This window comes from Pocillopora verrucosa, chromosome 9, assembly GCF_036669915.1.
Source record: "Pocillopora verrucosa isolate sample1 chromosome 9, ASM3666991v2, whole genome shotgun sequence".
NCBI lineage: Eukaryota > Metazoa > Cnidaria > Anthozoa > Scleractinia > Pocilloporidae > Pocillopora > Pocillopora verrucosa.
The window spans coordinates 3468602-3496283 of NC_089320.1; the positions used below are offsets into that span (position 1 = coordinate 3468602).

Genomic DNA, 27682 nt, shown 5'->3' on the forward strand with positions numbered 1-27682 from the left:
GATTTTATAAGCAACGCTCCCACCAACTACTACAAATGGTGTCAATAATTCGAATTTCAAAACCCTTTCTTTAGCAGATGTTCTACAGCTCCAAAGGGGCGTTTTTAAGCTTGATTCTCACAGTGGTAAAATCTTAATTAACCATTTACACCCTAATATCAGTATACATATTCTCTGTACTGTTCTTTATACATTTCCTAAGGTGCAGACAAGAAGAATTTGTCTAACAATCAAGAGCTTGTCTAGTTGAGGATCATTTGCTTTATTCTCACGGCCCTACTATTTGATTCAGTGGTGATATTGTTAGTAGAAATTAGGAGCTAGTCATTAGCATGTTATGTTTTTATGTCATATCAACTTGAGAAAACGTTTTTTTTTTCTTTTTCCATTTGCGAAAATTGACAGGATTTCAATTTATTTCTGTAGTTAGTGTTGTGAACATTTCTCTTTTTGACATTATCGCAGTAAGTCTTTCAAAAGATCCACAAACACCAGAGAGTATGACCCATTTTATGCAAAATACATGTCAAAGTAAAGCTAACAACAGATCATGAGGTTTGGAACAGTTTTAAATTGAGTATTGAAAGTGATCCTGAATTGCTCTCCAGTTTTCAAGTGCTTTGAGATTGGTCTAGAAAATGCGCGCCAGCATCTCAATCAATCGCGCGGCAGAGTTGAACCAATTTCAACTTAATCATTCCCGTTTTCATGGCTTCAATGCAAGCAGGTTGCCCGTTTTTACTTTGAGTGCTCACTGATGACATTAAACTCTGTTCTGCCTGGAGGTTGTAATTAGTTTGGTTTTTCTACAGTCAATTAAAAACTGCCCTTATATTGATATAAAAAGCCTAAAATATTTCACCTTTATACGAATGAGCCTGATAAGCCGGCTTGTTACTTCTGACTTCGCCTATTTAAGATATGCCTAAGGGCAAAGTCGGTTTTTGTGAGAAAAGTGAGTCATTTTCCACAGGAAGACTTTCTGGAAGCCGAAATCCCTTTTCTCGATTGCATCGCCAAAAACTTCGTAAAATATGGTAATTGAAAGCTTTGATCTAGTCCAACTAGCTGGCTCACTAACATCAGCTAATTCCTTCGTTACAACATATGCAGCTCGTAGTGATAAATTTTACTTGTGCAGACCAAAGTTCAAGTAGAAGAACAGTGAGTTTTATCTGTTCAATTAGCTTCAATGAAAGTAATCCTAAAGAAAAATAGACCATGAATTTCCTTTAACTCCTAAGATCTGATTGCTAACTCTCCCCTCTGGCTGCTACACATTTTTTTGTAAATAAGTTATGAGAATTTGGTGTTAGATCAAGATAACAACTTCTACCTGTTAAGTTTGAGTATTCTCATCGCCTGTTTGCTGGATAATATATGGATATTATAGGGAGAAATTACATTTTAATTACTGAAAGAGTTAAAGGATAGAGAAGAGAAGAAGAGAGAAGGAAAGACAGCTGTAAATTGAATATAAAAAAATCCCTGCAGTGGGAAAAATAACTGCTCGAGAACGCAAGGAAAGTCTGCTTGGGTGATTAACACCCGCCAAAAACTCCTCAGCTTATTAAAAATAATTTATTCCCATTTTATTCTCATTGCCAAGAAGATATTAAAAAAAAAAAAAAAAAAAAAGAAATCGTTATCGTTAAGCAAGAATGAACTGAACCTGGAGACCAATGCTTGTAAGGGTTTCCTGATCATTGAACACACACAAAACACACAAGTAAGTTTGTTCAAAGCAATAGTGCCAATTTATAATTTGATTCTATTTATTCATTGTTTGTTATCTACTGTGGTTTACTTATTATTTTTTCGGTTTAGCAAGGGGTTAACATTTAATTCCGTTCTTTATCATTCCCATCAGCCACTGCGATATCTGGAGTGTCCAGTCCTCTCACGTTTTCCATCACTTCCTCCTCCGGCCTAAATATCTTGTTTCTTTCAAGATGGCTAACAACGGCTTCATTTCGCCTCAACTAGGACAAAGATCACCAAAAGTAAATTTCTTAATGGTGAAAGATAACTGAAGTTAGTCTACAGGGTTCATCTCAATGAACGTAACTCGTTTTCTATAGCATAAAGCGTAATCTCGTACCCAGATCCTACAATGTAACTGAATTGTAAGACCTTACCACCTCTTGGCCGTGGAACGTCTGGGTACGAGACTCCGTTAAGCAATTAGAATTACAGCTACACTCCGCCCTTCTTCCCTTGTCAACGAGATAACAGTCCATCGCAGAGTTACCCTCCCCTCCCCAGGATTTTGACACTTTGTCGATAACCCAGTGACGCTCCAAGAAGAACTGTCAGTGTAAAGTGTCTTTTTCAAATTGTCCTTTTTTTTTTTCTTTTTCCCTTTCCAAAGCGTTCCGATCGCACATGAACAAAGAAGGAAATAAAAAAAAAGAAAAGAAAAAAACCTGTGGTCATGATAGGTTGTCATGGTTCATTAACAACTTGTCTATTGATTTGTTGGACAGGTAACTATTTCAGTTAGTAGTAAAGTTTTCGGAAGAAAATTAGTGTATGTCATCTGAAAAGCATCCCTGATTGTTTTTATAAAAAAGAGAATTTGTTTTTCCACGGCAGAACTCAAGAATTTTCTTTTTGGAAATACGAATTCAGAAAAAGTCTAAAAACGTATGGGTTAAAAAGTTGAAGCAAATGGTAATTAATGGCAAACCTTTTGTTTTCTTCCACATCTGGAGTCGAAGGGACAGTTCCACCTTCTAGAATTGGAAGCCAACACAAAACCAGGAATTGCTAAGACAAAAACATAAAAAAGGGCGAAGGCAGTTCGCGAATCCATTTTCGCTCCGATTTTGTTTGTTTAAACTTCTGAGGGCTTCTCGCTCACGATTGTGAATATAGAAGCAAGAAACTCGAAACCCTTCCTTTTAAACGGTCCGACAGCCTACTTGAAAATGTCATCTTTTATTTATAGAGAAAAAGAAACGTTCTCTCAATGTGAGCGCGGCTTTTTGCGCTCAAGTACTTTGGTGTATATACATATATGTATATTGCAAACCGGTTCTTGGTAAGCTTTATAAAAACCAAGAACACTTAGCCGGTATACACCAAATTGAAAAAATGTTTACGTTTGCAAGTGTCGTTCTTTTTTAACTCTGGCCGAAAATCCCATTTTTTTACTATTCCACTTAATATATTTTATTTTCTTCTGCAGGCCTTCAAGCTACTTGTATGTAAATGGAAAGATTGAATTTTCTATAGCCTTCAGGGGTCCTCTAAGGTCGTTGAAAACGAAACAGTCTTAAGATGATGTATACAATCATTATAAATCGTCCGACGGCAGTTTCATCGGGTGATGGAACACAAAAGCTTTTCAAAGCACTGCCTGACTGTTTTTGCGAGTGTACTTGGAAAAAGAGTCAATTATACTTTCTATCCTATTTGGTGAAGATTTAATGAAAAGAGCTGCAACCGTGAACGCGCTCGCATGAAGATAATTTTCCTCGATTTTCTTAGTATTTCGAGGGGAGTGAAGATCGTTATAAGAAATACGCATTTGAGAAGTTTAATCAAGAAGGATTCATGTTCCCTCTCATGAGGAAAAACTAGCTCAAAATTAATCTCATAAAATCTTGGCTGGTTTGAGTTTCGACGGTAAATCAAACTGCAGTAGTGGGAAACAATTCGAACATTGCCTTATAAGTTACTGATCAGGCGCAGGGGACTGCGAAGAAACTCGCTAATCTGGCTGGCCCGAATGACCGGACGGATTTTGTTATCTGTTCATGGGAGAACTTTCACTCCGGTCACCGAGCGGAGATTTCAAACCTATGACTGCTCGCTAAATCATTTTAGCAGAATTATATGCTGATTAGGATGAGCAATGAGCGACCTCACATTCTTTTCCGGTGCCAAGGGGTATACTTATAAGAAATATTCCAGCCGGTTGCCGTGATCTCAATAACCGGAAAGAACATAAGAAAACACCGCAACTTTTACAATAGAAAGAGTGGTAAGGTACGATCTTAGAGGCTGAATCAATTCTGTTGGACGGGCTTGTTATGAAGCCCGCAGCCTCCGAAAGTTTTTTTACGAGAGTGTTTAAAAACAAGTAACTTTGGAAGGCGTAAAATTAGCAGGTATTCGTTTGGTTAATTATACTTATGATCCAAAGATTGTGATGTAAAAATACAAAAACAGAGACCAATGGAAAATAGAACTATTGCAATTGCTGTCAATATTTTTCACAAATAGTCTTCATATTATGATTTGGTTTTACCAATGGGTTGATAACTTAAATTGGCCACCGTAAAGAGTTTCCAAAGCTGACGTTTCCAGCGCAAGCCCTTCGTCATTCGCTCTGACGAAGAGCTAACACAAGAAAATTCATCCTAAGAAACTCTTTATGGTGGCAAATTTGCATTATCAACCAAGTTGAACCAAATTATTTTTTAATACCCCATGCCGGCCACCGACGCAGCACGCAGTTTCTTTAGAAACTCTTCTGTTTTATTTCTTCCTTAATTCAAACTATTTGTGTGACCAAAATGAGTTACCGCAATTAAAGGACCATGCATTATACTATCATCGGGACAGATTTTACCGACATTAATTGAAAGCTTTACCGCATTACTATCTGAGCTCTTTCAGTGTCAAGAAACGAAAGTTTTCAAAAAACCCCTCTTCAATTTTCCGTTGATAACGTGCTCAACATGAAATAAGAAAGCCGGTGTCCGTTACTCGTGTTGAAACAATAATGACTTCGGCACTTGCTTTTTGTGCCTCCGTATGGGAACAGCTTTAGGTACTTTATACAGACATCGTGCTATGCTAAATAACCGAGTAACCTCTTTCATAACCGTTTAAAACGGTTTGATGCGGCTTACATCACAGAGAAATTACGGTCCATCGGTCCGTCTTGAGAAATTTTTAAAGGCGATTCTGTAACGGGTACAAATGTCTCTAGATATTGTCACGTGTTGCAATTCCTTTGGAATTAAGTTAAAAGATTTTAGGTCAGAATTCGACATTAAAGCGACAAATAGAACGTTTGTATTCTTTCAGATCTTTTATTATGGTGTAAACTTGTAAAACGATTGACAAATAATTTTCGGTGTAGAAACTCACTTTACGTTTGTCACGAATATATATTTTTCAATTTACCAGGGACCCATCAGCTTACTTGCTGAAACCTGGCAGGCTTATTTTTTATGTGTTAACCTACTTCGCTTTTGAATGCAAATTACTTAGCACAATCCGTGTAAACGGAAATTTCATCAGCTCTCTAAACGTTTTCGTGTGCTTATGGTCACATGGGAAAGAAGGAAGTTTATCAAAACATGACGTAGTGTAACAAGCGCTCTAATTGTTTGGAAAACACCCCTATCGTTTCCTGTACCAGTAGATCCAAAATGATATTTGTCTTCCTTCTTTTCCTTATTTTTCCTTTCCTGATCAAACTTTCCATCAAATTAGTGGTTGCCATGGTAACCCTATTCAGTCGCCTTGGGCCAATGTTTTACTGTTCATTTCCATAAGCCTACGTGGTGATAACAACCGCAAACCTATGGATTGTAAGCTGGCGAGTGGGGGAATATTGCTTAAGATAACAGCTTTTTCGTGCCGTACGATAAGCTTTTGTTTTTTCCTTGAGTTGCCACAAGATGTTACCGCAATTTAAGATCATAGCAACAGTTAGCTCGTGTTTCACACTTTAACTGGCGATAAAATTTGAGGTTACGATATGCTGCTAAAACGCTCTATTCTTAGAATGAAAAGGGTAATGGAAACTCCAGCCAAATGTTCACGACTGACAGTCTTAAAAGGCGAAAAACAAAACTTTGCATTCAACGTAAAGAAAATCGCAAAAAAATGCTTTCGAACGTCAAAATGGAGTCGACAAAACAAAAAGGAACAAAAAAAGGCCGAGTATGCAAAAGATTGAAATTGATATGATACGATGATAGCTGAATTTTTTTTATAGCTGTGAGCGGTTAAAGTCAATTTAGGGCCACTCTGTAATCTATTGGTTGTAAATAGAGGAAGAGTTTGAGCAGTCATCTCGGCGACAGTGTGGGCACTGTCGATATTAATTAAAAAGAAAAATATTAAGGCCATTCAGTTGTCAATTATTCTGCTATTGATATCTCGATCCATCTAGTTTCAGGTTACAGGTTGTCAGTTTTTTTAGCTAGCCACGATCTTGGTTAGAAACAGTTAGTGAGTGAAAAAATTCGTCTGAGAGTCGTGTTTGTATCAAGTTGTTAAAAAATTCCAGCTGACCAGTTTATCGTTCTATAATTTTTTTTTTCGGAAGCCGGCTTAAGTATAAATTTGCGAAAGAAGACGAAATTTTTACATACACAGTTAATGATTCTACCATTGACATTAGCGTTTTGTTCGATTTTCGCCTTGTTACTGTTAAGCAAACCACGAAGGCAGTGGAAGCGAGAACGTGGCAAAACAAAAGATCTGATGGGCAGAACAATAGCTCAGCACGTGCGTTTTAAAACTTTGTGAAATCCTCAGAACTTGCGTGCTCTGAGATCGGAAACCCCGGCGGAAATTTATTTAAGTTTCCATTTGGCACGTAATGCTATTCACATGCGTTTTGTTGAAGTTTAGGTGTGAAAAATACATCTAGCCATTCGAAATATTCTACCCAAAAATACAAATTTATTTTCTAAGCGCGTCTTCCCCTGCGTTTCAATTCTGAATGAGAAACGAGAAGAAACGTTTGTGATTTTCCAGAGCTCTATTTACACAACACAAGGATCTCAGTTTCACGGTTTCATCTCAAAATAATATAGCTTGCGAAGTTAAAAGGCCTCAAATCTCCTTACATGGCTTGAAGTTTCCCAGTTTGCTTTCAGTCTAGAGATCATGTCTATGACAAAACTAACAAAAGAACTTGAAAATTGATGGTAAATGCTTACATATCAAATGATAATCTGTGAATAATGTTAAGAAAGTGTCTTTTACATAGCTGTGAAGACCGTTTGATTGCGATCGCGAGAAAGTGAGAGTACCTTGTACAAAGACTTGTTAAATAATTTGCAAATAAGAGACTAGTTTATTTCTCTATCAGATCAGTTATAAATAGATAAAATACGTACTACTAGCACCCTAATTAGTCCAAAACCTATTGTTTATAGAACCAGCAAATCCATAGGAAATAGAATTTTATTTTATAAAAGCAATAGTTTGCAGTATTTATCAATTTGGCGGCGTTATGTTGGGAGAACACTCGAAAACTGGTTTGTGGTTGAATCACTCGCCTCCGGCTCTTTATTCCCAAATTTTTTTTCGTGCTCTTCAACATCCCAGCTGATTCATTACACCGGTAAACCAGTACAAACTGCAGTCTATTGCTTACGATTATGATTCGGAGCTACTTCAAGTTATTAAATAAAAGTAACTGATAATATATACTTTGTTAAATCGCACATGTGGCGAGTGTGGGTGCGCACTGATAAGGCGTTTCAGGTAGCAAAGCTGGCGGTGTGCATTGACGGGCGTGAATTTCGTCGATCTCACGCGCTCTTGCGTGATTAACGTGGGATAACGGGCGCGAATTTTGTCGCAGTCCAATCTGTGAAATCGAAAGATAAGGAAGTTTTCTAGTGTCGCATAATTTTATCGTAAGTCAATCAACCTCAATTTTTTGGGGGTTTGCGACTCTGTAAAAAAAATGAGTTTATGAGCCTCGTGTATGCAGGAAAGGTTTTTATCTTTTCCCACAAACGTGGGATTTTTAAGCAGGAACAGCTACTAAAATTAATTTCCATAAAATCACTACAAATTGCACGCAATAAAAATTCTACTAACGAATCTTCCAGGAAGGTTCGCATTAAATTTTGTCGGCCATCCTTCCCAAAATGCCACTTAAGAATGACGGTTTCTTTTGTGTGTCGATGAGAGCTGAGCCAGTGAATGAATACATAATTAGTTCAAGGAAACAAGCCACAACCACCTTTTCGGGAAGTGTATTTGAAGACAAAGATTGTTTTTAACTTCTCATACGCTTAAGGCAAGACGAAAATACGTATTTCGGTCTAAAAGTAGATGTCTGACACAACAAAACAACTTATTCGTACGTATTTGGGTTTTTACGGTTCATTAAACCTGAGTTTGATTACAACGAAATAGCCTTATTTTTAGACGATCGATTAATAATGCACTTAAGGAATGTAAACTCCTTGCCTTGCATTCGTGACTCTGAATCCGTTTCTTGTTAAGCTGACGGAATTAAAGGAAAGTTTGTAAGCCGCAAAAGATGCGAGTAGTAATGAAACCAGTCAAGCTCTTGTTTCCAGCCGGAATACAGAGAGATCGATAACAAAATCATATATAGACATTAATTACCCTCATCTATCATCTGATAACCGACAAATTTATGACGCGTACTCAGCCATGTGAACGCGTTAAGTATGAACAAAATGAACAAACCTCCAGAATTTTTTCATATTTCAACTGTTTGTTCAACGGAAAATCGTCGCGTTACAAGCTCATTTGACGATGTATTTCCTCAAATGAAATGAATAACAACAATTTGCCAAATTCTCTACACGTAAGTAGGGTTCGGCCAAGACCACCTTGAAAACTTATTATCAGTGGTATAGAACGAACCTTTTGTGAGCTATGTCATTTTGAATTGGAGGCGTTATGAAAGAGCACTCAGCGGTCAGCGCTTGTCAATTGAGGTGGACATTCAAATGAACGATTGATGACAATTCTATGAAAAATTATCGTGCAGTCTTTGTTCTCAATAAGGTCGGTGGTGGCTGACGCCGAGAAAGTTCGCCTAAGCTGCTTAATAATTCAAACTTTTTAGTGTTTAATCAGTAGATGCATTAAATGCTAAATGAATGATGGATTTTTCAAACCGTATTATTAAACATGTGGAAAGGGGTGTCGATAGCCACGCCACTTATTCTTGAAAAGCTGTGACACATTACTTTTTAAAAAAAACCTGCTGTCTTTTCTTTTCAATGTGCTAACAAAATGATTAATTATTTACAACATCTTTGTAGTTATAAATGGCATGCGACTCTCATTTTTACCAAAGCAAGCTTGGAGCAGGAGACATTTATTGACTGTCAAGATGAAATCAAGAGCTGTATCAGCGCTCATCCTTGTGTTCATTCTGGCCATTCCGCATTGTGTGCTTAGCCAATCGGGATGGCTGTGTCCTTTCGACTATCGTTGTGGGAAAAGAGAGGTTTGTAGAAAAACTGGCTCGAATTATTTGTGAGATTTTTTTTCATCAGCTGTTGATATCATTAATGTCATTCACGGCTCGATTAGAAGCACTTGGAAGAAGTGTTCAGATCATCAAAGTTTTTAAAATCTAGGGTGACGCCATTTTACAACTCAGAATCTACGTGATGATCCACATCTGCGATCCCACTGCTGCTTATGAAATCCTTCCACTCTCGAGATCTCATTAGTAATTTTCCTTACTGTCTACAATACAATTCTTAAGATGTCAGTTTGTAGAATTTGGTATTGGATCAACAAACAGTCGCCTAGTTAATTTTTTTCTTTATTCTCATCACTTTTCTGATTGATATTGTTAAAAGAAATTCTGTCTTATCCCTATGGGAGTTAACGCAGAGGCCAATTGGACAGCGTCGAGGGTCTGGATTCGAGCCTAAGCAATGCCGTTGTGTTGCGTTTTGTGGGCAAGCAACTTAACCTTAGGTAATAAAATGAGTTCTCGGCGAACTATCTGAGAAATCTGCTTGTCTAGGCAGAATAGCGACAATAGTACTCCAATCATACTTAGGAAACCGCGTAGGAAATTATGAAGCATGTGACCCACAACTCATCTTTTTGGAAAAAAATGAAATATGACTATTCTTGCAGATAGATGACAAGGCAGCTCTCTCAAACAGCCGCTTAGCAAATCGACTTCGCCTACTCAGGAGTATCTATTCGCTATCAGATGGAAAAGATTCATTGATGAAATCTAACAGAGGACTCGCTAATGAAAGACTTCCTGAAAGCACGGGAGAATAATCAAGAATGAAGAAAATATCTATAGATAAACGTTCTGATAAATCTAGATTTATGAAATGTTATAATCAAATTATTTAGATATATAAGAATGTTATTCTGATTAAAATAACTTGAATTAATCTTCTAAATATAATGGGAAATAAAATTATTTCATTGCAGCAGCTCGCCGCCTATTTCTAAGTTCTGTCTTCAACTTTCTTAGACCTCAGAGGCTTGAAAACCACTTTCAATAATATTTTAGATGAACTATTATCATCCTAAGCTAAGCTTGTATGCATCACATAGGAAGGCAAGACTTTCAATAACTTTTTTAATGAGCGGCTGGTTATGGCGATATAGGCCGCTTTTCGTAAGACCCAACGCATGCACAAACATGAGAGCCTGCTTGCAGGCTCAACATGCCCAGACGGTGGTGAGAGGTCTTAAAGGCGGCAGAAGACCACTGGTAGCCGAATTATAAAAACCCTAGGGTATGAATAACCCCCTCCTCCCAACGACACACGCGCGAACAACATGTTTTGCGCCAAGGCATAAAGAAAAAACGAAAGCAAATCCCCATTTCGTTAACCATTCAGAATTTTAAATACTATGTTTGGTTTGTCCGAATAAAATCATAGATATTACGCGATCCATGAATGAATTGTTTCACATCATTCAATTTGAGCCTTGGAAAAAAATTACCTCAAATGAGCTTTGTATTCCCTAATCTACCAGCAGTTGCTCGTCAAGTCTGTAGTAGCTTCTGGAGAAAAGAGTAATTCGTTATATTCATTTCTTAGAATCTATCATGCAAAGCATATTGAAATACACGCTCCAGTAACAAGCCAATCTGGGTTACTTCGTTGATGCGGCACTGCTTTTGTTACTTTGTCATGCTAATCATAGTGGATCTTCCAGGAATTTAAACCTACTACTCCCCCCTGGATGGGCGACCAGTCGATCACAAGGTTATATACCTCAGCATTTCATCAAGCTTCCCTGATAATTTGGCGGTACCCATTTATACTCCTGGGTGAAGAGAGGCGCTGTGAGGGTGAAGTGCCCAAGAACACAACACTTTGACTCGGCCAGGTCTCGAGCCCAGACCTCTCTACCAGGAGTCCAGCGCATTAATAAATTTACCACAGCGTCTTCCCATACGTTTTCAAAGACAACGTTTTTTTTATCTCTAAATTTCTCTAATTTTAGAGGAATATCCGAAAGAGGCTTCCTTTGTTTATGTGCCCTTTTTCCATTACTTACTGGTAAACCGAGCCGAACCAGAGCAAATGTCTCTTCTGTAAAAACAGGAGACGTGACTTCAAGAATAGAACCTTTGTGGTTTGGCCTTGTTTGAAAGTTTTTTTTGTTTTTGTTTTTGGCCTTGTTTGCAATGCCGGCATTTGCCGTTGCTGACCACAGTTAAATTTCTCTAGAACTGGGCCTGAAGGTCACGTCTGAAATTCTAACTTTGAAATGAAAAACTAAAATAAGAAAATTAAATTTGTTTTGGAAGCCAAACCTTCGGAATATTTCATGTTCGGTTTTAGCTAACGGCTCAGCAGTAGTACTACTAAAGTTAAACTCCACTATGAGCAGCAGAACTCAGAGTAAGAGTTTTTATGCCGCTGATTTCAGGGTCAATAGAAAGAGGCACTGATCTACCCGATTGAAAGATTTTCACCCTTTTGACTCAAATTAGCCTGAAAATGGTGACAGGCTGAAAGCGAAACTTTAAGATAAACGAAATTGCGCCAATTCAACGCCATAAAGACAAAAATTTATTGCTCGCTCAATTACTTAAATTACATTCATATTAGATCTAAAAAATTTATTCCTTTTGAACTTTATTTAATTCTTTTGTACTCTTGTTGATCACTGGCCGTTCCCATAAGCCTTCAAGATGGCGGCTCTGTTCAGTCCTCTCGCATCCACCCTTTCTTTTCTTTCTTCAGCCATCCGACGGAAGTTTCTCAGAGAACGAAGACGGTTGCCAAAACGACTCTGTGGTAGGGCAGTTTTGTCGCTCATCTATACAAGAAAGACCATTAAATTTACTCCTTGAGATATGTGGAGAAAAACACTTAGATAAGCCTTCTATCATTCAAAATTTCACCAATTCTAGTTCCCTCCGACGATTTTTCAACCAAAAGGAAGATAATTTTGAGGTGTGTATTTCGTTTCTACTAAGACACCAGTATACCAATTTTTTTTAAAATTCTGTAGAACATTCGAGTGTTTTGATTGGCTTATCAACTATGGTATATGAGCCACTGCACCATAGGAAAACTAGAGGCAAATATTTTCATATTTTGCTATTATTCACAAATAAAGTCAGTTAGCAATATATATCGATATTTTGTGCTAATTTTAAATGAATCAGGGAAGCGAACTTTCCAGCAGGTTCGTTGGTCGATACATATATCATTTCGTATCTGACTGACGATCGTGAAATAACTGATTAGCTGGTGCTCTACAAGTTTAAGGTAAATTTAAAGTAAATAATTTTGTGGAACATGTTTTTCCAATTCCTGGCACTTTGTTAGATCAGAGTTTGTTTTTTCAGTTTCACAAACCTCTCTTTTTCCGCAGGTGTAATCAAAAGGGCATCTCCATCCATTGCTCTGCACTGACACAAGGCAGGAAATATTTAAGACGAAAACAAAAAAGAAAACAAAAACAGTTGACGATTTCATCCTTAGCTCGGAAAGGTATACCCGAAATTTGTATCTTGTGTGAAAGAGTTAACTGCTAATCCTATGAACACAAAACTCGTACGCTGATCTTTTTATATATATGTCCAAATCCATTAAGATAATAACAAAAATTTGTTAACAAATTAACCGCAAAATGTCATCCGCTTCTCGAGGAAAATTTTCAAGTAACGTTTGCATAATTTTCTATAGCTTTTCCAAGTTAAATAGCGTGCCTCTCGATTTTGTCTTGAAAATACCATCTTGTGCAACCACCTTCTAATTAGCACCTGTCTATTTCCTGACCTATTCTAATTAAAAGCAACTTTGAATTATTTAGACGCTTCACCTCATGCTGAGCCAACCTCTCTGAAAACGGTCCGAAAACAAAGAACGAAACCTTCTCGCATTCGTTATCGTCAATTACTAAGTACATATCATTTGCTAATAAACGCTAACTTCTTTTTTACCTCAAAGAACTCCCAGGGGGATAGCGATTCCATTTCATGCACGAATTTTAGAAAACTTCACGCGTCACGTGCACTTTTAGTAAACAGTATTTCACAGGTAACGAATTTAGAAGGGAAACCCTTCACATTTCACCTTGCCTTGCCTTTCTGTAAAATTCACGCGTCACGTGTTAACTTTGAGCTTGATCACGCTTCATGCTTAAACCCTTTGCCGCCCTTCCCCAGTTCGGGCGGCTTTTGAATACCTTATTTTTTTCGTTTCAAGGGAAGCGCCTTTTCTTCATTATTCAATTTTAAAGGTAGCGCAGTTCAAATCATACGGTGGAAATATTATCAACGAGAACTCAGCAAAACCGATTAAATTAAGGAAGTGTTCTTGTGATAAAACTTTAATCACCCCAGCACATTTGTAAATGTGCCGATTATTCGCTAAGTAACTGTAATTATTGGCATAATTTCTGATATATGATACGCAATTATCATTAATTGGGATCCTAATTATAAGAAATAAAACGTGAATTTGGTTAACAGAGCACTGCTATACGGTTTTAGTAAAATAAACGCCATATTTTTCGTTGGGTTGACAAGAAATGAAACCACCCACCACGTTATACGTTGAAAAGTCATGCAGGCAGTCAATAAATAGGGAAAGTTTACTGTCAAACTTAAAAGGAGCTAACAAATTTATGTTGTTTGAAAACATTTTACCTTATTTTCTTTAAGTTAGTCATTTGGAATCCATGAAAACTTTCTCCAACCTTTACAGTCCATAGTTACCTTTTAGAATTTTTTCTATTCTGCCAAACTAAAGTTCCATGGTTTTCCTAATTGAGGGAAAGCCCCACGCAAGACGAAATTTCGAAATACAGCCGAGCTTACAGAAATGAAAGATAAGATTCGTGATTAATTATAAAATATGCCACGCAAGTACATCACAACTTTTATGCACGCTAATTTGCTAAATGGGAAGTGACAAGCCAAGTATTTTTTTTTACCTCCGATTAAAAAGGTTAGGGGTACCCAAGGGTAAATTATTTCGATGAAAAAAAGCGGCTGTCATGAAAGATACAGAATTGGATCAAAATTGTTATTGATGGCATTGAATAGTTCAAAGTTAATTTGAATTAAAGGGCACTAGGCGCTGTCTTTTTTGTAGTTTTTTTCTTGGGTGCGAGCCAATTTCTGTCGACCGAGTTCTTCAATGGGCCAGCTGTACTGTACTTTATTATGTTGTAATTAGTTCTAATAGAGCGAGGAAGCTACGAATTGAATTCCAGAATTTCGTTGATATGAAGAGAGAGAGTGTTACGTCTAACACCAAGGAGGTTGATAAAACGAAAAGGCCTTTCTCCAAAAAGATCAGCTTTTACTAGTAGTACAAGGAAGTAAACGCCACTGTTATGGCAAAAATAGGAGAAAGAATGTACTCTTATCCACACGTTAAAAAAACTTTCTCTCATTTGTACGTTATAAATACTGAAAGTTGAGAAATACAAAATACAGTCCATTAATTTTTTTATGGCGTAACAGTTGACTTAACATCTGTTCTTTTAACCATAATGGGAAAACTCAAACACATTTACCATTACCTCATTCAAATTCACATATAAACACACCTTCATTCACCAGGATTTCTCTAAGATACACCTGTTAACACTCGCAGAAACAGCGAAATATTTTCGTGTTCAGAGGCAAGTCGATCCCTGGATAATTTCACCAATACTCATCAAATAGAAGAATAATAAGAAAATTTACATGCAAATCTTCGATTCACGGTCTATACAACAACCTTATGCGCATGTGCATGAAAACGAGTTACATACAAAAACACAAGTCAGTAAGTCACAGTGTTTTAGAAGCGTATAACTTTTTTGGGAAAGCTTAAAACAATATGATAAATTAATTGGAAACCCGTACTTGAATAAGTGTTGTGTTCGAAAAGTCTGGAGTTTTCCATTTCCCCATCTTTTTATTCCTTTAACAGATTGCTTTGAACGTTTCAATTTTGTTTCGTTTATTTTGCAAGACAGCTGTAACTTGTTATATTTTCCATTGAACGTTTGCGCGGGAAATTGGTGCGCGGGCGACCAGAAACGTTTGACCGTTGTGTTGGCATATCTAAGCTTGCACTCCAAAAGTATCTACAACCAAGTAGATTATCACGAAACTCTTACTCTTCACAGAAACTAGCATGCACTATTCATTTTCGTATCGTCGTCCTTTTTCAACCACGTAACTCTTGACACGATGATCATAGAACAGCGCAATTTTGACTCGCTGTACATCCATTTATTCAAACCGTTATTTTTATTGACGTTGCATTCTGCTTGGCGGACGCCAAGTGGCCAGATCGGTGCCTTTTACTTTTTCAAGGATAGGCTCTTTGCAAGTATGATCCATCTGTACCAATAATTCAGACCCGTAAGCACGGCGTCTTGAGTCCTTTCATATCTATGTCGCTCGCAATTACATCGTTCTAGTTCTATTTTCCTTCTCCATTGTACAACAATTGAAATCCCTTCTGATTTTCTAAAGGAAAAACCGGAGCTCTTTTCTTGGTCTTGTCAGCAATCTCGATTACAAGTTCTAGAACAAATGTAGTAGTAATTAGAACACTCATTTCAAAAGAATCGTCTCAAAATGTGCTTAATGAAAAGTATCCAACCGAGTGCGTTTTTGAATAAAGGGGATAAGTTTCTAAAGAAAATGTGGTGCTGCGTCGGTGGGAGAGTATAACAGGGTGATTTGGTATTATCAACTGAGTTGATAACGTAAATTGTCCACCTTAAAGAGTTTCAAAGATGACGTGTTGACGTTTCGAGCGTTAGCCCTTCGTCGGAGCGAATGATGACGTTATGCCGTTAAGTTATGACGTTAGCTCTAACAAGGGGCTACCGCTCGAAACGTCAGCTTTGAAACTCTATACGGTGGCCAATTTACGTTATCAACTCAGATGACAATACTAAATTACCCTGAGTACTTTTCGATTGAGTGTGGTGAAGCCAAAACCAAGGCAATCACAACACAACTAGCAATAATAGGAAGAAAGATGAGCCAACGAGAGCTCAAAGTACAAACAAGCAAACTGCCTGAAGCGCGGGAAAACGTGGGTGAACAAGTCGCGATTGATTCTAGTTTTGAATGTGATTGGCTGAGAAAAAGGCGCGGGTTTTCTGGACCAATCACGAAACGACTAAGTAGAACAAAAACAAAGTAATCCCGGATTACTGACGACAATAAATTTCAAAACTAGTCTAATAATTATAACTATGGATGACTTCTTAATATGTAATCGCTTTCGCTAAGTGAGGTTATGTATCCTGTTTAAAACCTTTTTTATCCGTCTTAGTTAAGTTTAATAGTATAAAGACTTCCTTAGGGCCATATCGGTAAATTGCGAGGGCTTTCGGCCGCAAGTGAGAACGACTAACAACTCATTTACTTACTTAACGTCTCGTCAACTACTCCGGGTAAGAGATCCATCAGAACCTGACAGTTGGTATGAAGTGCAGGGTTAATATTCACTTCTAACAACCACACCTGAAGACAGAAAGAAAAACAACTTATGCCTCTACAGAATTAAAAAAAAAACATGACATAAGGAATCGGATACCGCGCCCCGATGCTCTACCACTGAGCCACAGAGACTCGATGATGAGCAAGGCCCATTAAGAAGTTCATATATGACACGCGTCCTGCATACTGCTAGGATCAGCTATGTCGATAGCGTCGTGTTTTGTATAAAGAATAGGAAAGAAGATAAGTCTAATAAATGGTAAATCCGAACGATTGAGGTTCGATTCCTCATGGGGACTCATAATTTTTTCTTTGTCCCTCGCTCGTGACAAGACGAAAAACCATATTTCTCCACGATGTTTTTTTTTCAGCTTTGAAGTGCACCGCGCAGACCTCGTAGTTATTTCGATTAGAATAGTCCATCAAAATAGCACAATACACAGAAAAGCAATGATCATTATTCAACCTTCACACCCTATCATCACTATCTATATTCTCCATACTTTTCTTCATACAGTTCCAATTGCACTGACAAGGAGAATTTCGATAAAATCAATAGCTTTGTCACTTTGCGATCATTTCCATAATCCTCACGAGCCTAATGTTTGATTAAGCAGCGATACTTCAATGAGAAATTTGATGCTAGTCACCCTCAACGTTAAAAGGTTAAAGCCTTGCTACCTCTAAGTTTTGATTGGTTACAGGCCAAGGTACCTCAACATGATACCTGAACGTAACATGGGCCTCCGCTTGAGACGTTTTGGGGGTTTTAAGCAGAATAATTATCATGCTCACGCTTGTTGGATATGTTAAAGTTAAAAACATTTAAGCTACGTGCCTTCTTCGTTATTTATCATTTTATATCCAACGCACACTTTGGGGATAATTTTACGCATTTGACTCACTTTAAAATTGTCGTCGATGAGGAAATCGAAGCCTAACAAATCAAATGTTCCCGCTCTCCTGTGAAGCTTCTGACGAACACTGTGAAAACACGTTGTCATGATCTGATGCATGCGTTTCTAAAGAGAGAAAAATAAAGGTGCAATAAGGAAAAGGAGATTGACACAATATTAATCATTTCATAACTTAAACAAAGAAGTAAGTACAGCTTTATAAAACGCACACTTGCAGGATTAGAGCAACTGAACGTAACGCATCTGCATACAGCCAAAATCTGCCCCATTTAAAAGACAATGCCATTCACAGTATCAGTCAAAACCACTCACCGTAAATGTGGTGTAAACCCAGTTTTCAGGGAGTTCCTTCTCCTTGGCATACTTCTCGTCGATGTAAGACTGCAAACGTTCGAAACTCCAGACAGTGTCTTCTTTCATAGATGAATATAAAGGATGTTTCTTTTGGACATACTGTATGAAAAACACAAATAAGGCAACATCAACATCAAGTAGAGCGAGATAATTTTATGCCCCAATGAAGTCATCAGTGCTTTACTCAAATAATAGAAGCTGACGAGTTTTTTAACCTTTACATAACTCTGACCTGATTGGTAAGATGAGCATGCAGTCCAGCGGCATCCGGACTGTAGGGTGTATACGGGACACACGAGAGTCGCACATATCCCGGATGATAAAAAACTATGAAAGGAGTGGTACTAGCAATCAGCATGTACGTACGAATGTCAAATTTACAGCCATTTAACAGGAGAGGATTCATCACATATCTGTAACAGAGAAAGAGATTTTGTTAACTCATCATGCATCACAATCAGTTGAAAACCGCTGCAAATCGCCTGTCACTGTCATACCTGTTAAACTCGCTGGTGATACTTGAGAAAAAGCTTTCTGGGCTTAACATTAATACCAATACCTCACTTTGCCGCAATTGGTGAAGGTTACTCATTTTTCCGCGCTTGGAAAAAGTCACAAGTTTTCGCACGTCGCAAACGTTGATCCTTTTCCCCGCGCGTGACAAAAGATAATCGTTTGTCGGCGCTTGCCAAAACTTACTCATTTTCTAGTGCTTAGAAAAGTTTATTCGTTTTCCAACGCTTGGAAAAAGTTACTCATTTTCCCGCCCGTGGCAAGGGGTTATTCGTTTTCCCGTCCTTTGCAAAAGTAATTCATGTTCACGCCATTTTACTTGCGTTCCTACGCCTGACAGACGTTGACCCTTTTTTCCGTCAGTGTTTGGTAAAAGTTACTCACTTTCCCACACTGTGCAAGGGTTCTTCGTTTTCCCGCGCTTAGCACACGTTGACCCTTTATCCGCGTCTGGCAAAGGTTCCTCATTTTCCCGCCCTTACTCGTTTTGCTGCGCTTAGAAAAAGTTATTCATTTTCTATTCCTTGGCAAAGGATACTTGTTTTACGGTGCTCGGATATAGTTACTCATTTAAGGCTCCCGGTAAAAGTCACTCATTAAACCGAGCTTTTCTCGTGCTTTAAATGGTGACTGAAAAGATATCCGTCATTTTACACAAAGTCGACAAATAAGAGTACCTCTGTATAACGCGTCCTTGTGGGGGCCTCACTAAACTTCGTCTGGCACTTGCATTATCACCTCCGTTCATGTTAAGCTTTTCGATCAGTTGCTCTTTGCTATTAACAAGATAAATTCCTTTTCCTTGATTCATACCCGTCGGTTTGCAGATCCAAATTTCACCTTCTGAAAGAGCAAAAAGAACTACCAGTTATGCTGCATTAAATTTTTTCTTTAGATCAATTTTCAATTGAGTTTCGAAGGAAATCCAGCTTGGTGTTTCTATGAGTCACCATGCTATGTGATTGGTCTAGAAAATGCTCCTAAACGTCTCGACCGATCAAATGCAAAACTATAGCCAATCGAGACTTGGTCACAAACGTTTTCCCGCGCTTTAGGCCGGTAAATGAATTTACCGAGAGTTCTTATCGGTTCGAAAATACGTCGACCCCGTTCTGATTGGCCAACGTGGCTACTTCAGTTTCAGTTTTATGACACTCAAAAGAGTTCTAAATGAAAGAAGGCTTTTGATCAGAAGTATAATACAAATGAAAATCGTGCTACAGTTTCAATTGAGTTAAAACATATCAGGCTACTTACACACAATAAAAATATAAAAAGAAAGAAAGAAAAAATAATTACCGATTGGTTTAACTGACCTTTGTAAACTTCGTTCACAAACTTGGCTTTTTCTGTTGTGTTCATCAGTTTGTGAGTTTCCGGGACAAACTCACTCAGAGGAAATTTTAGCCTGCACATAAATAAAGAGACGTCTGCTTAGCAAGTTATTATGGTAGCAACTTTTGTAACCTTTTCATGTTGCTTGCTATGCAAGACCATTTAACGTCTTAAAAACAATCCCCCATGCCCCACTAATGGCTATAAACTCTATTATTCCCTGACTGCCACACACTTCTTCACTCTCTTCAGCTTGCATGTGTAGGGAATCAAGTGTAATTTAACAATTTATAGCCCAATATCAGAATGCATATTCTTTATAATGTTCTTTGTACACTTCCCAAGGTACTGACAGGAGAATTTGTACATCAATCAAGAGCCTACTTCAGTTGATGACAATTTCCTCCACTCTCATGACCCTAATGTTTTATTCAGTAGTGATACTTTTAGAAGAAGTAACTCGCAAACTAGTCATTTGCATGTGTGATTAAGTTATAATCACTAACTTGTTCTTGGCCATTTTCTCTTGCACGCGTTGATATTCCTCCAAGCTGCACAGAAGACCCAGCTTTGTTGTCAACAAGTTGATGTTGGAAATGTGATTGGCCAACTGTTCACCTGAATTACAGAAAGGAAACGAAAAACATGAAGCCAACATCTATGATAGGAAAATCTGGCTTTGGGAGGATTCTGAATCTAACCATTTCATGGTGTTGAAATGAACTTAAAAAATAATCCTAAACTCTTTTCCTTGAGTCCACCAGTTCAAGCTGGTAAAGCACATCCTGATTTCTGTAGAACGAACCGACTAAGAGAATTGCTAATCCTCTGAATGGGATGCTTAATTAAATTGCAGTTACCCCCAGCATTTTGTCAAGTCAACCAAACAGTTCACCCATTCTTAGTTACACTCATGCTTGGAGAGATTATTGGCGCTGAAGGAGGCGCATTTCTTCGCCCGCGGAAAGTTTAAGACGATTTGGGTAGAGGTTTTCCGGGGGTCTGGCACTACTTCATTATCAGCGCTAGACCCGTTCCACACCTCTCGCCGACCTGCGTTGCTCAAGGTTTCATACTTTCTCAGGCCTGATACTTTCTTGCGGGCGAAGAAACACTCGTGGTAAGACGCAAATGGTGAGGGCCTACTTACAGGCCACACAAGCTCTCACATCCAGCATGTCAACTATTGGGCCTTCATGGCTAGCAGAAACATTTCACTTATTTCCTAATACAACTATATTACACAATCTAACTTTAACGTGATTACAGAGAAAACAGCAACAAATCATGGAACAGATAATACACTGACCATCTCTGAAATTTTCATAGTTAATCTGACTCTTGCACTCCACCCATTTGAGTTTGAACGATTCATCCAACTTGTCCTCAATTCTAGACCATCCAAGTGAAACCAAAGTTGATTCGATCCTAAATACAAAGAAATTGCTCAAAATTCTTTCCACACTAATGCTTTGTTTATTGACTCTACACAACCTTATCCCGGCTCTTCCAGAAACGCATTTAAAAGCCCAACCAGCTTTTCTGGATTTGCATGCAAACTGTTGGTCAGTTAAGGAAAGTTTTTATAACTCTACAACATTCATCTGCGGTAATTCCAGGTGTTTTCCACACATAACTAATTGATCAATGATCAATGAAAGCCAAGGGTCATTAATCAATTGATAATCAATGAGCAACCATTTGATAACTCATTGAGAATAAGCAATTAACCAGAACAGGCAGAGAATTCTCTGAGCAGCAATGTCTCCTGAATGACCACCCTCTTTGCATACCCAGAAGACATCTTTGTTTAGACGTGTCTGATTAACTCAATAAGTCTATTCTTACATCCAATTTCCATTTCCTCCTCCAATGAAGAACCTTGGCTGTTTACCATTCATGTAACTACTGACTGATCTTGCACCACTCCTACGAGAGGAGTCCCCATTGTTGTTCTTTTCATTTCCATTCCCTCTTCTATTGCCCGAGGAACCACTCCCAGAGTCTACATCAAAATGATCAAAACAATTAATTCACAGAGTTACACTCAACAGTTTACCAGGCTTCCCTTGTTTGCTGGTTCCCATTCCCACTCCTGGGTTGTGAGGGGCACTGTGATAGATAGTGAAGTGTCTTGCCCAAGGATGTACCATAATGATGAGCTCTCATGGAATCAAGACATTTTAAACTGCTGTAAAATGCACCTAATTACCATTATTTCCCCATCTTTTCCAAGTCTGTAGAAATTCTTCTTCATTCACTTGAGTCTATTTCAACTGGTTAGAGTTAGCTATCTTTTAACCGATTTTATATTTCTAATAATATCTTCCATGTGCAGGAACTAATGTTGATATACAGTCAATCAACATCAAACAAAACAAACACAAAGAAAGTCCATTCCACCAACCTTTCCCATTTTTTGTAGCCTTGGAAGGAGACACAGACCTTCTGGATTTGCTTCGACTGTGATTACTATCTGAATTGTTAGGACACTGGTTTATACAAAACGAATCACAATTCATGCCAGTATGCATAAAGTCAAAACACTCCAAAGATGAAGAATTTTCCTTGCAGTACTCTAAATTTCCACTGTCATTCTGATCATGCTCTTGAGAAACATCAAAATGATTAACACTGCCACAGTCTTGGTCAGTGTTTGACTGCATTGTTGATTCCATTTTAGTTTTGCTTGGAGAGTGATCCTTTGGAATTGTATTTCTGTAGTGATCACTTGAGGAGGAATATTCTGTTTGTTGACGACTTGAATGTAACTCAATTTCTTCCATGTCAGAAATTGCGTCATTACATTCACTCTCAATATCCATGCTTATCTTTGTCAGCAACCAAGCAACACATTCATCGAGGTTGTTAAAGTTTCTCTGCAGCAGTTGGGCTGTCGTAGTTGTAGAAAAATGATCAGAGGAAACTGTATCATAACATTTGTTTGATTCTGGAGAAGTGATGTGAGAGGAAACAGCTTGTTGATTAGAATTCTTTTTGACAGGGAAACTGTGATCCTCTTTTTGGGAGCAACTAACATTCAACAGGCTGCAAGGACGCATCTGTTTATCATCATTTATTTGACTGCCAATCTCCTCATCTGCAAGTTCTTGTGCATTTTGATCTTCTGTTTCATTTCCTTGGTCTTCAGCAAAGATGGACCTCTTTCCTGGCTCAAACTGCGATCGCTTCCATGAGTGTTCTGGGCAGTGGCTCTGACAAATTCCCATTAGCCAAGTATCAATGGATTTGAAATGATACTGTATGCTGTGATAGCTTTTGGCATTGAATTTGTAGGAGTCATGGTACTGAACCCTGCACATAATAAACATCAAGATGAGATCACTCAAAACAAAAATCAAACAATCCAGAAATTAATAAATCAAAAACTTATGTTCTAAACCATGAATCTTGACTCTTTGCACCCTTTAGCCAGTGGCACACCTGGCAGATTTGTTTGCCAATCACAGTACAATTTCATTTCTGGCAAAAAAGTGCAGATGTCTCATATGCCAGATATCAGCAATTTTACACACAAAAGGCCAAGTGTCATCAGCTTAACATCAGAATCTATATTCTCCATACTCCTTTCTATACATTTTGTTTGGTACTGACAAGGAGAATTTGCTTATTCATCAAAGCTTCTTGGGTTGGCAATCATTTCCTGTATTCTCATGATTATAATGAATGATTCAGCAGTATTACTGTAAGGAGAAATTAGATGCTAATCAATGTTAAAGGTTTAAGATACCAGAAGTTGAATAAGCAGGCCTTTAGATATGGACAAGTATTCCTGAAAAGGGCTTTTAAGAGTACACTGATGTTTCAACAACCTCAGCTGAAGTCAGGATCAGTCAGAGAATATGTCAACTTACTTCCCCTTCTGCCATCTGGCACCAATGGTCTTCTCTCCATCTCCTGCCCAAACTTCAACATGGACCATGTTGTGACGCTGTTTCTTTGCTAAAAGTTACAAGATCACGATTTGCCTCTGTCAGTTGAAGGCATTAACTAACTAGTGATAACTCCTACTGGTATGCTGTATTTTTAAAATCTTAACCAACTCAGTGACAGCTAGTTCATTAGCTTCTTCATGCTTGTTGGACGACATTGACATCATCAGGCTTGATGAACCTTAAAAGTTTGGCAGTCTATGGAACAGGCTGAGGAACTATTAAATTTTAAGTTAGGAAGACAAGCTAAAATTGATCTATCCATACAAAGTAATTATTTTTACGCCTTATACTTGGGAGTCTATCAGCCTTAAGAAACATCACAAGCTTTGCAATTTTTAAGAGTTGCCAGAACACAAGTAGGGAAGAACTATTAGTATATATGTTGTGGTTCAATTTTATCCTTGGTTCAAATTTTACTTTCCTTTGTTTCAAACTCATCATCATACATTACAATACCCAAAAACAAAAGAAAATAAAATTTGAACCAAGGATAAAATTTAACCACAACATATACATATAAATGTTGACAAGTAATGTTAAAAACTAAGTGATACCTAAAGAGTAAAATCACAAAATAATAAATTAAAGAATATGTCTACATAAGAAACATGATTGAGACCTCTAGTTCAAAATCAGACTGATTACTGTCAGTGCTAACAATATACAAGAAAGATAGAGAGTATGATCTGATTGGCTGAAAACAAGTGCATTTTTCATATAACACAAGTGCAAAATTGTAACATGAGTGCAAATGACAAATAGCACATGTGCTGCCAAAATTTTGTCCATCATAACTATCTATTTGGTGTAAGCAGACAGATGTTTAAAAGTACCTACATTTTGGATTATGATAAATTCCTGACACAAACACAAGATCTCCTGGCTTCAAGTTTTCAGTTTTCTCCACATTGAGAGGAAGTGTATCGTACTGCAAAAATGAGAAGAAAAATTCTTAACTATGACAAATGCTGTGGCATATTGAAAAATACTATCATTAGACTTTGACTATTAGTGGTATGTCTCACCTCTATGTTAGATAGATAGATAGATAGATAGATAGATAGATAGATAGATAGATAGATAGATAGATAGATAGATAGATAGATAGATAGATAGATAGATAGACTGTTTATTCACAAATACATCACAGTCATTAGACTGAATTGCGTATTTCACAGAGAAATATATAAATAGGCAAATGTTAAAACTAATCACAAACATATGTACATGATATAAAAATCAGACTGACTGTGTGTATAAAGGTTGTGTGTATAAAGGTTGATCAACTATATTGCATAAAAACAGTTAATGGTTTCTGCTTGTTATAATGTGAATGTCTGTCTTCTATACCATTCATTTCACTGTTATTCCCCTAAAAACCCTTGCTAACAACTGCAACTCTTTACCATGTAGGCTTGATTCCATGGCCCAACTTCAAAACCAAAATCTTCTTTGAGATCCCTCAATACCCTTCTGATCAAACCACAGCAATCAAGAAAGAATGGTGCATTGAACTCTGCCGCTGTGGAGACACAAAATTCTGTTTCAGTTCTATTAATATACTGTACACGATTTAAAGTTGAAAACAGCCAAACGGTATCATTTTAGGAACAAAAATTCAGTGTATATTGCCAAATGTTACTCCTCTGAAACAAGTCAATTTATTAAAAACTTTTCACCAATCTCAGTGACAGCTCATGTCATCCCCTTCCAATAAGTCCCCCTCCCCCCCACCCCCGAGTCAAGTTGCCCCCAGGTTGAGGTTGAGAGAGTGCACTGTCTAGCAGAGTTACACTGCCCCCAAACTCACTTCACATTGTTGAAACTGATAGAAAAAAACTTGCATCTCCTCTGGTTCCCCCACCTACTGTAAAATCGCTTGGAATTCTTGAAGATTTGACAGGTAAAAGCATTGCTCTACCAGTTAGAAAATTTATTTTACCCATTATGCACAAAATAAAGGAGAACATTTCACACCCCTAATGCCATTTACTTTGTATTACAGTCCCATCACTCACAATCTTACAGGCAACCCTCTCAACCCTGGATATATAAATTATTTTTTCTTGATGTTGTAATTAAACAACATGCACACTTCTTAAAAGCAATACTGCTATTACATATTTTCAGAGTTCAAAGTTAGCAAATTTGAATCTTACATCCTGGTTCCTGGTATTTCTTGGCATAAGGCACACCAAAGTACAGCTTACACTGCTCAACAAATTTCACTCGGAGGTTATTCATTCTCACAGGATCAACTCTCCACTTTACGGTCTCCTCATCAACTTGTTTGGATAAACGTATAGCATTCTGCAATGTTCAGTGTCACAATAAAATGATCAATATTTTTACAGCAGAGCTGATAACATAACAATTTTATTTTAAAATTCCAAGGCAACATCTGAACTAGACACCTAGACAACAAACGGGTTTTTTCAAGACCACCTCTATAAAGATGTGTATACATACTTTGTAGAGCAAGGTAAATTATAATTGTAAAGGTTTGGTTCATTTTACCAACTAAACTGAATCGAAGACAGACGAGGCATTCCACATAAAAGCATTTGATCAAAGCACTATCTGAAATTAATTTCCCCAGCTTCCTAAACGAAAAATTTCAATTTTGTGACAAGTGTCGCTCCTTCAAATCATCTACAGGTTGTACGACAGCTAATAAGATCACATCATTCAAAACTGTCTCATTCAAATGGCCGAAAAAAATTTTGTCAAGCGCATTCGGTAATTATTCACAATTTAATTAAATTTCATCTTTAAATCTACTTTGTTTTGTAAACATCAAGAAAAGAAATCGTTTCTAGTGCTATAAATTTATTGAAAACAACTTTCCCACGTATTTCAGTTTGTTTTATTTATTGTTAAATAAATAACATGCTAATAGCCACAACTTCAATTTGTCACATCGGGTTTAGCTAAAAGTAACGTCAAGAGCAATCATTTCAAAGCACAAAACAGTTACGAAAAACACAAAACAGAAAGACAAATTATACTACAGTTTACAAGTGAAGAACAATGTTTACCTGTCTCTTCTTTCTGAATTTCTTAAAAGCTTCTTGTAAACTTTCGCTACGTTTCGCCTTCTCTTCAGCAGCTTCCCAGAACACACTCCCTGTCGTAGTTTTTCGCTTGCTTTCTTCCATTTTGTTCTCTTGAAGTTCACTAAAAGGAGATCGCGTCATTATTAAACGATACTAGGAAAGAGAACTTTAAAGATATTGACTTCTTAACCAAATTGTCCTAAATCACAACAAACGAGCTCTAATTATGATCGATCATAAAAACCGTTTTGTATTCGGCGTGCTTGTAACCAAGGGTGACAACAGCCTGTCTCCTCCCCTCTCAGTAACAGGTAGGTACGTGATCTCGGGCAAGAGAACAGCGTGCGACGAAAACACAGTTAAAAACGACAAAAAAAGAAAATTTTTCTTCTTGTGTCACTCTAGAAGGATTACCTTCTATTCGTAATACAGTTTCCGGTTGTTTCAAAAACTGAATTTACTTAATGACTATTAATTTTAAAGAAATAGTAATTAGTACATGTCTCGCATCAATCTCAGAGCAGACCGAAAACTTTATCCCTGTAGATTAAAATTCATATATTGCACAGAAAACAAAAGGAATTTCGGTTACACAGCACGTGTTTACATCTTTGGGAAGCCTACCTTAAGACCCCGACAACAACGATATTGTTCGTTCCGCGTGTCTGAGCAAGACATACGCTGAATATTCAGATAAGATCTGATCACTTATCGATTTCCAACAGTCCACAAACGGCACAGAGCTTTCATTCGGTCAACGATCGATCAAAATATTGCAGTGAAATGGAGAAATAAAATCACTAGAGCTTGATGAAAACACTTTTATAGTCAGGAACTGATTGAGTATTTTGTGAAAAATGTCTGTACATGTCAATAAAGATAGCGCCATTTCAGCTG

General features: G+C 37.6%; 1 protein-coding gene and 2 long non-coding RNA genes across 4 annotated transcripts; all 3 read right to left on the reverse strand.

Moving 5' to 3' along the window:
• Positions 1-1734: 1734 nt before the first annotated feature.
• On the reverse strand, positions 1735-2856 carry LOC131795576 (uncharacterized). The gene is made up of 2 exons (XR_009341051.2): positions 2690-2856; positions 1735-1982 (listed from the first exon to the last, which is right to left on the reverse strand). It is a non-coding gene; the product is annotated as an uncharacterized lncRNA (long non-coding RNA).
• Positions 2857-11733: 8877 nt separating this feature from the next.
• LOC136283565 (uncharacterized) lies at positions 11734-12739 on the reverse strand. Its single transcript, XR_010718860.1, has 2 exons — positions 12552-12739; positions 11734-12006 (listed from the first exon to the last, which is right to left on the reverse strand). It is a non-coding gene; the product is annotated as an uncharacterized lncRNA (long non-coding RNA).
• A 1752-nt stretch (positions 12740-14491) lies between these two features.
• LOC131795562 (uncharacterized) lies at positions 14492-27662 on the reverse strand. 2 transcript variants are annotated; one of them, XM_059113144.2, is made up of 17 exons: positions 27410-27662; positions 26768-26906; positions 25889-26039; positions 25136-25251; positions 24567-24657; positions 23649-23736; positions 22181-23088; positions 21622-21778; positions 21083-21201; positions 20280-20391; positions 19755-19846; positions 19116-19281; positions 18158-18338; positions 17884-18024; positions 17560-17676; positions 16585-16678; positions 14493-15724 (listed from the first exon to the last, which is right to left on the reverse strand). In XM_059113144.2, exons 2-17 carry the CDS (start codon positions 26885-26887, stop codon positions 15621-15623), a joined length of 2757 nt encoding a protein of 918 aa, XP_058969127.2. In that variant the 5' UTR covers positions 26888-26906; positions 27410-27662; the 3' UTR covers positions 14493-15620. The 2 variants fall into 2 exon arrangements, with proteins under 2 accessions (XP_058969126.2, XP_058969127.2); XM_059113143.2 differs by lacking the exon at positions 27410-27662 and having other exon boundaries at positions 14492-15724; positions 26768-27032.
• Between the last annotated feature and the right edge of the window lie 20 nt (positions 27663-27682).

Bases quoted from the DNA above. Each gene is read 5' to 3' on its own strand.
- LOC131795562 (XM_059113143.2), bottom strand. From the start codon at position 26,926: ATGACGCGATCTCCTTTTAGTGAACTTCAAGAGAACAAAATGGAAGAA. The intron at 25,252-25,888 runs GTAAGATTCAAA...GTGTCTCCACAG, and splicing joins GAAATACCAGGAACCAGGAT to CGGCAGAGTTCAATGCACCA. The intron at 23,737-24,566 runs GTAGGTACTTTT...TGTAACTTTTAG, and splicing joins AATTTATCATAATCCAAAAT to CAAAGAAACAGCGTCACAAC.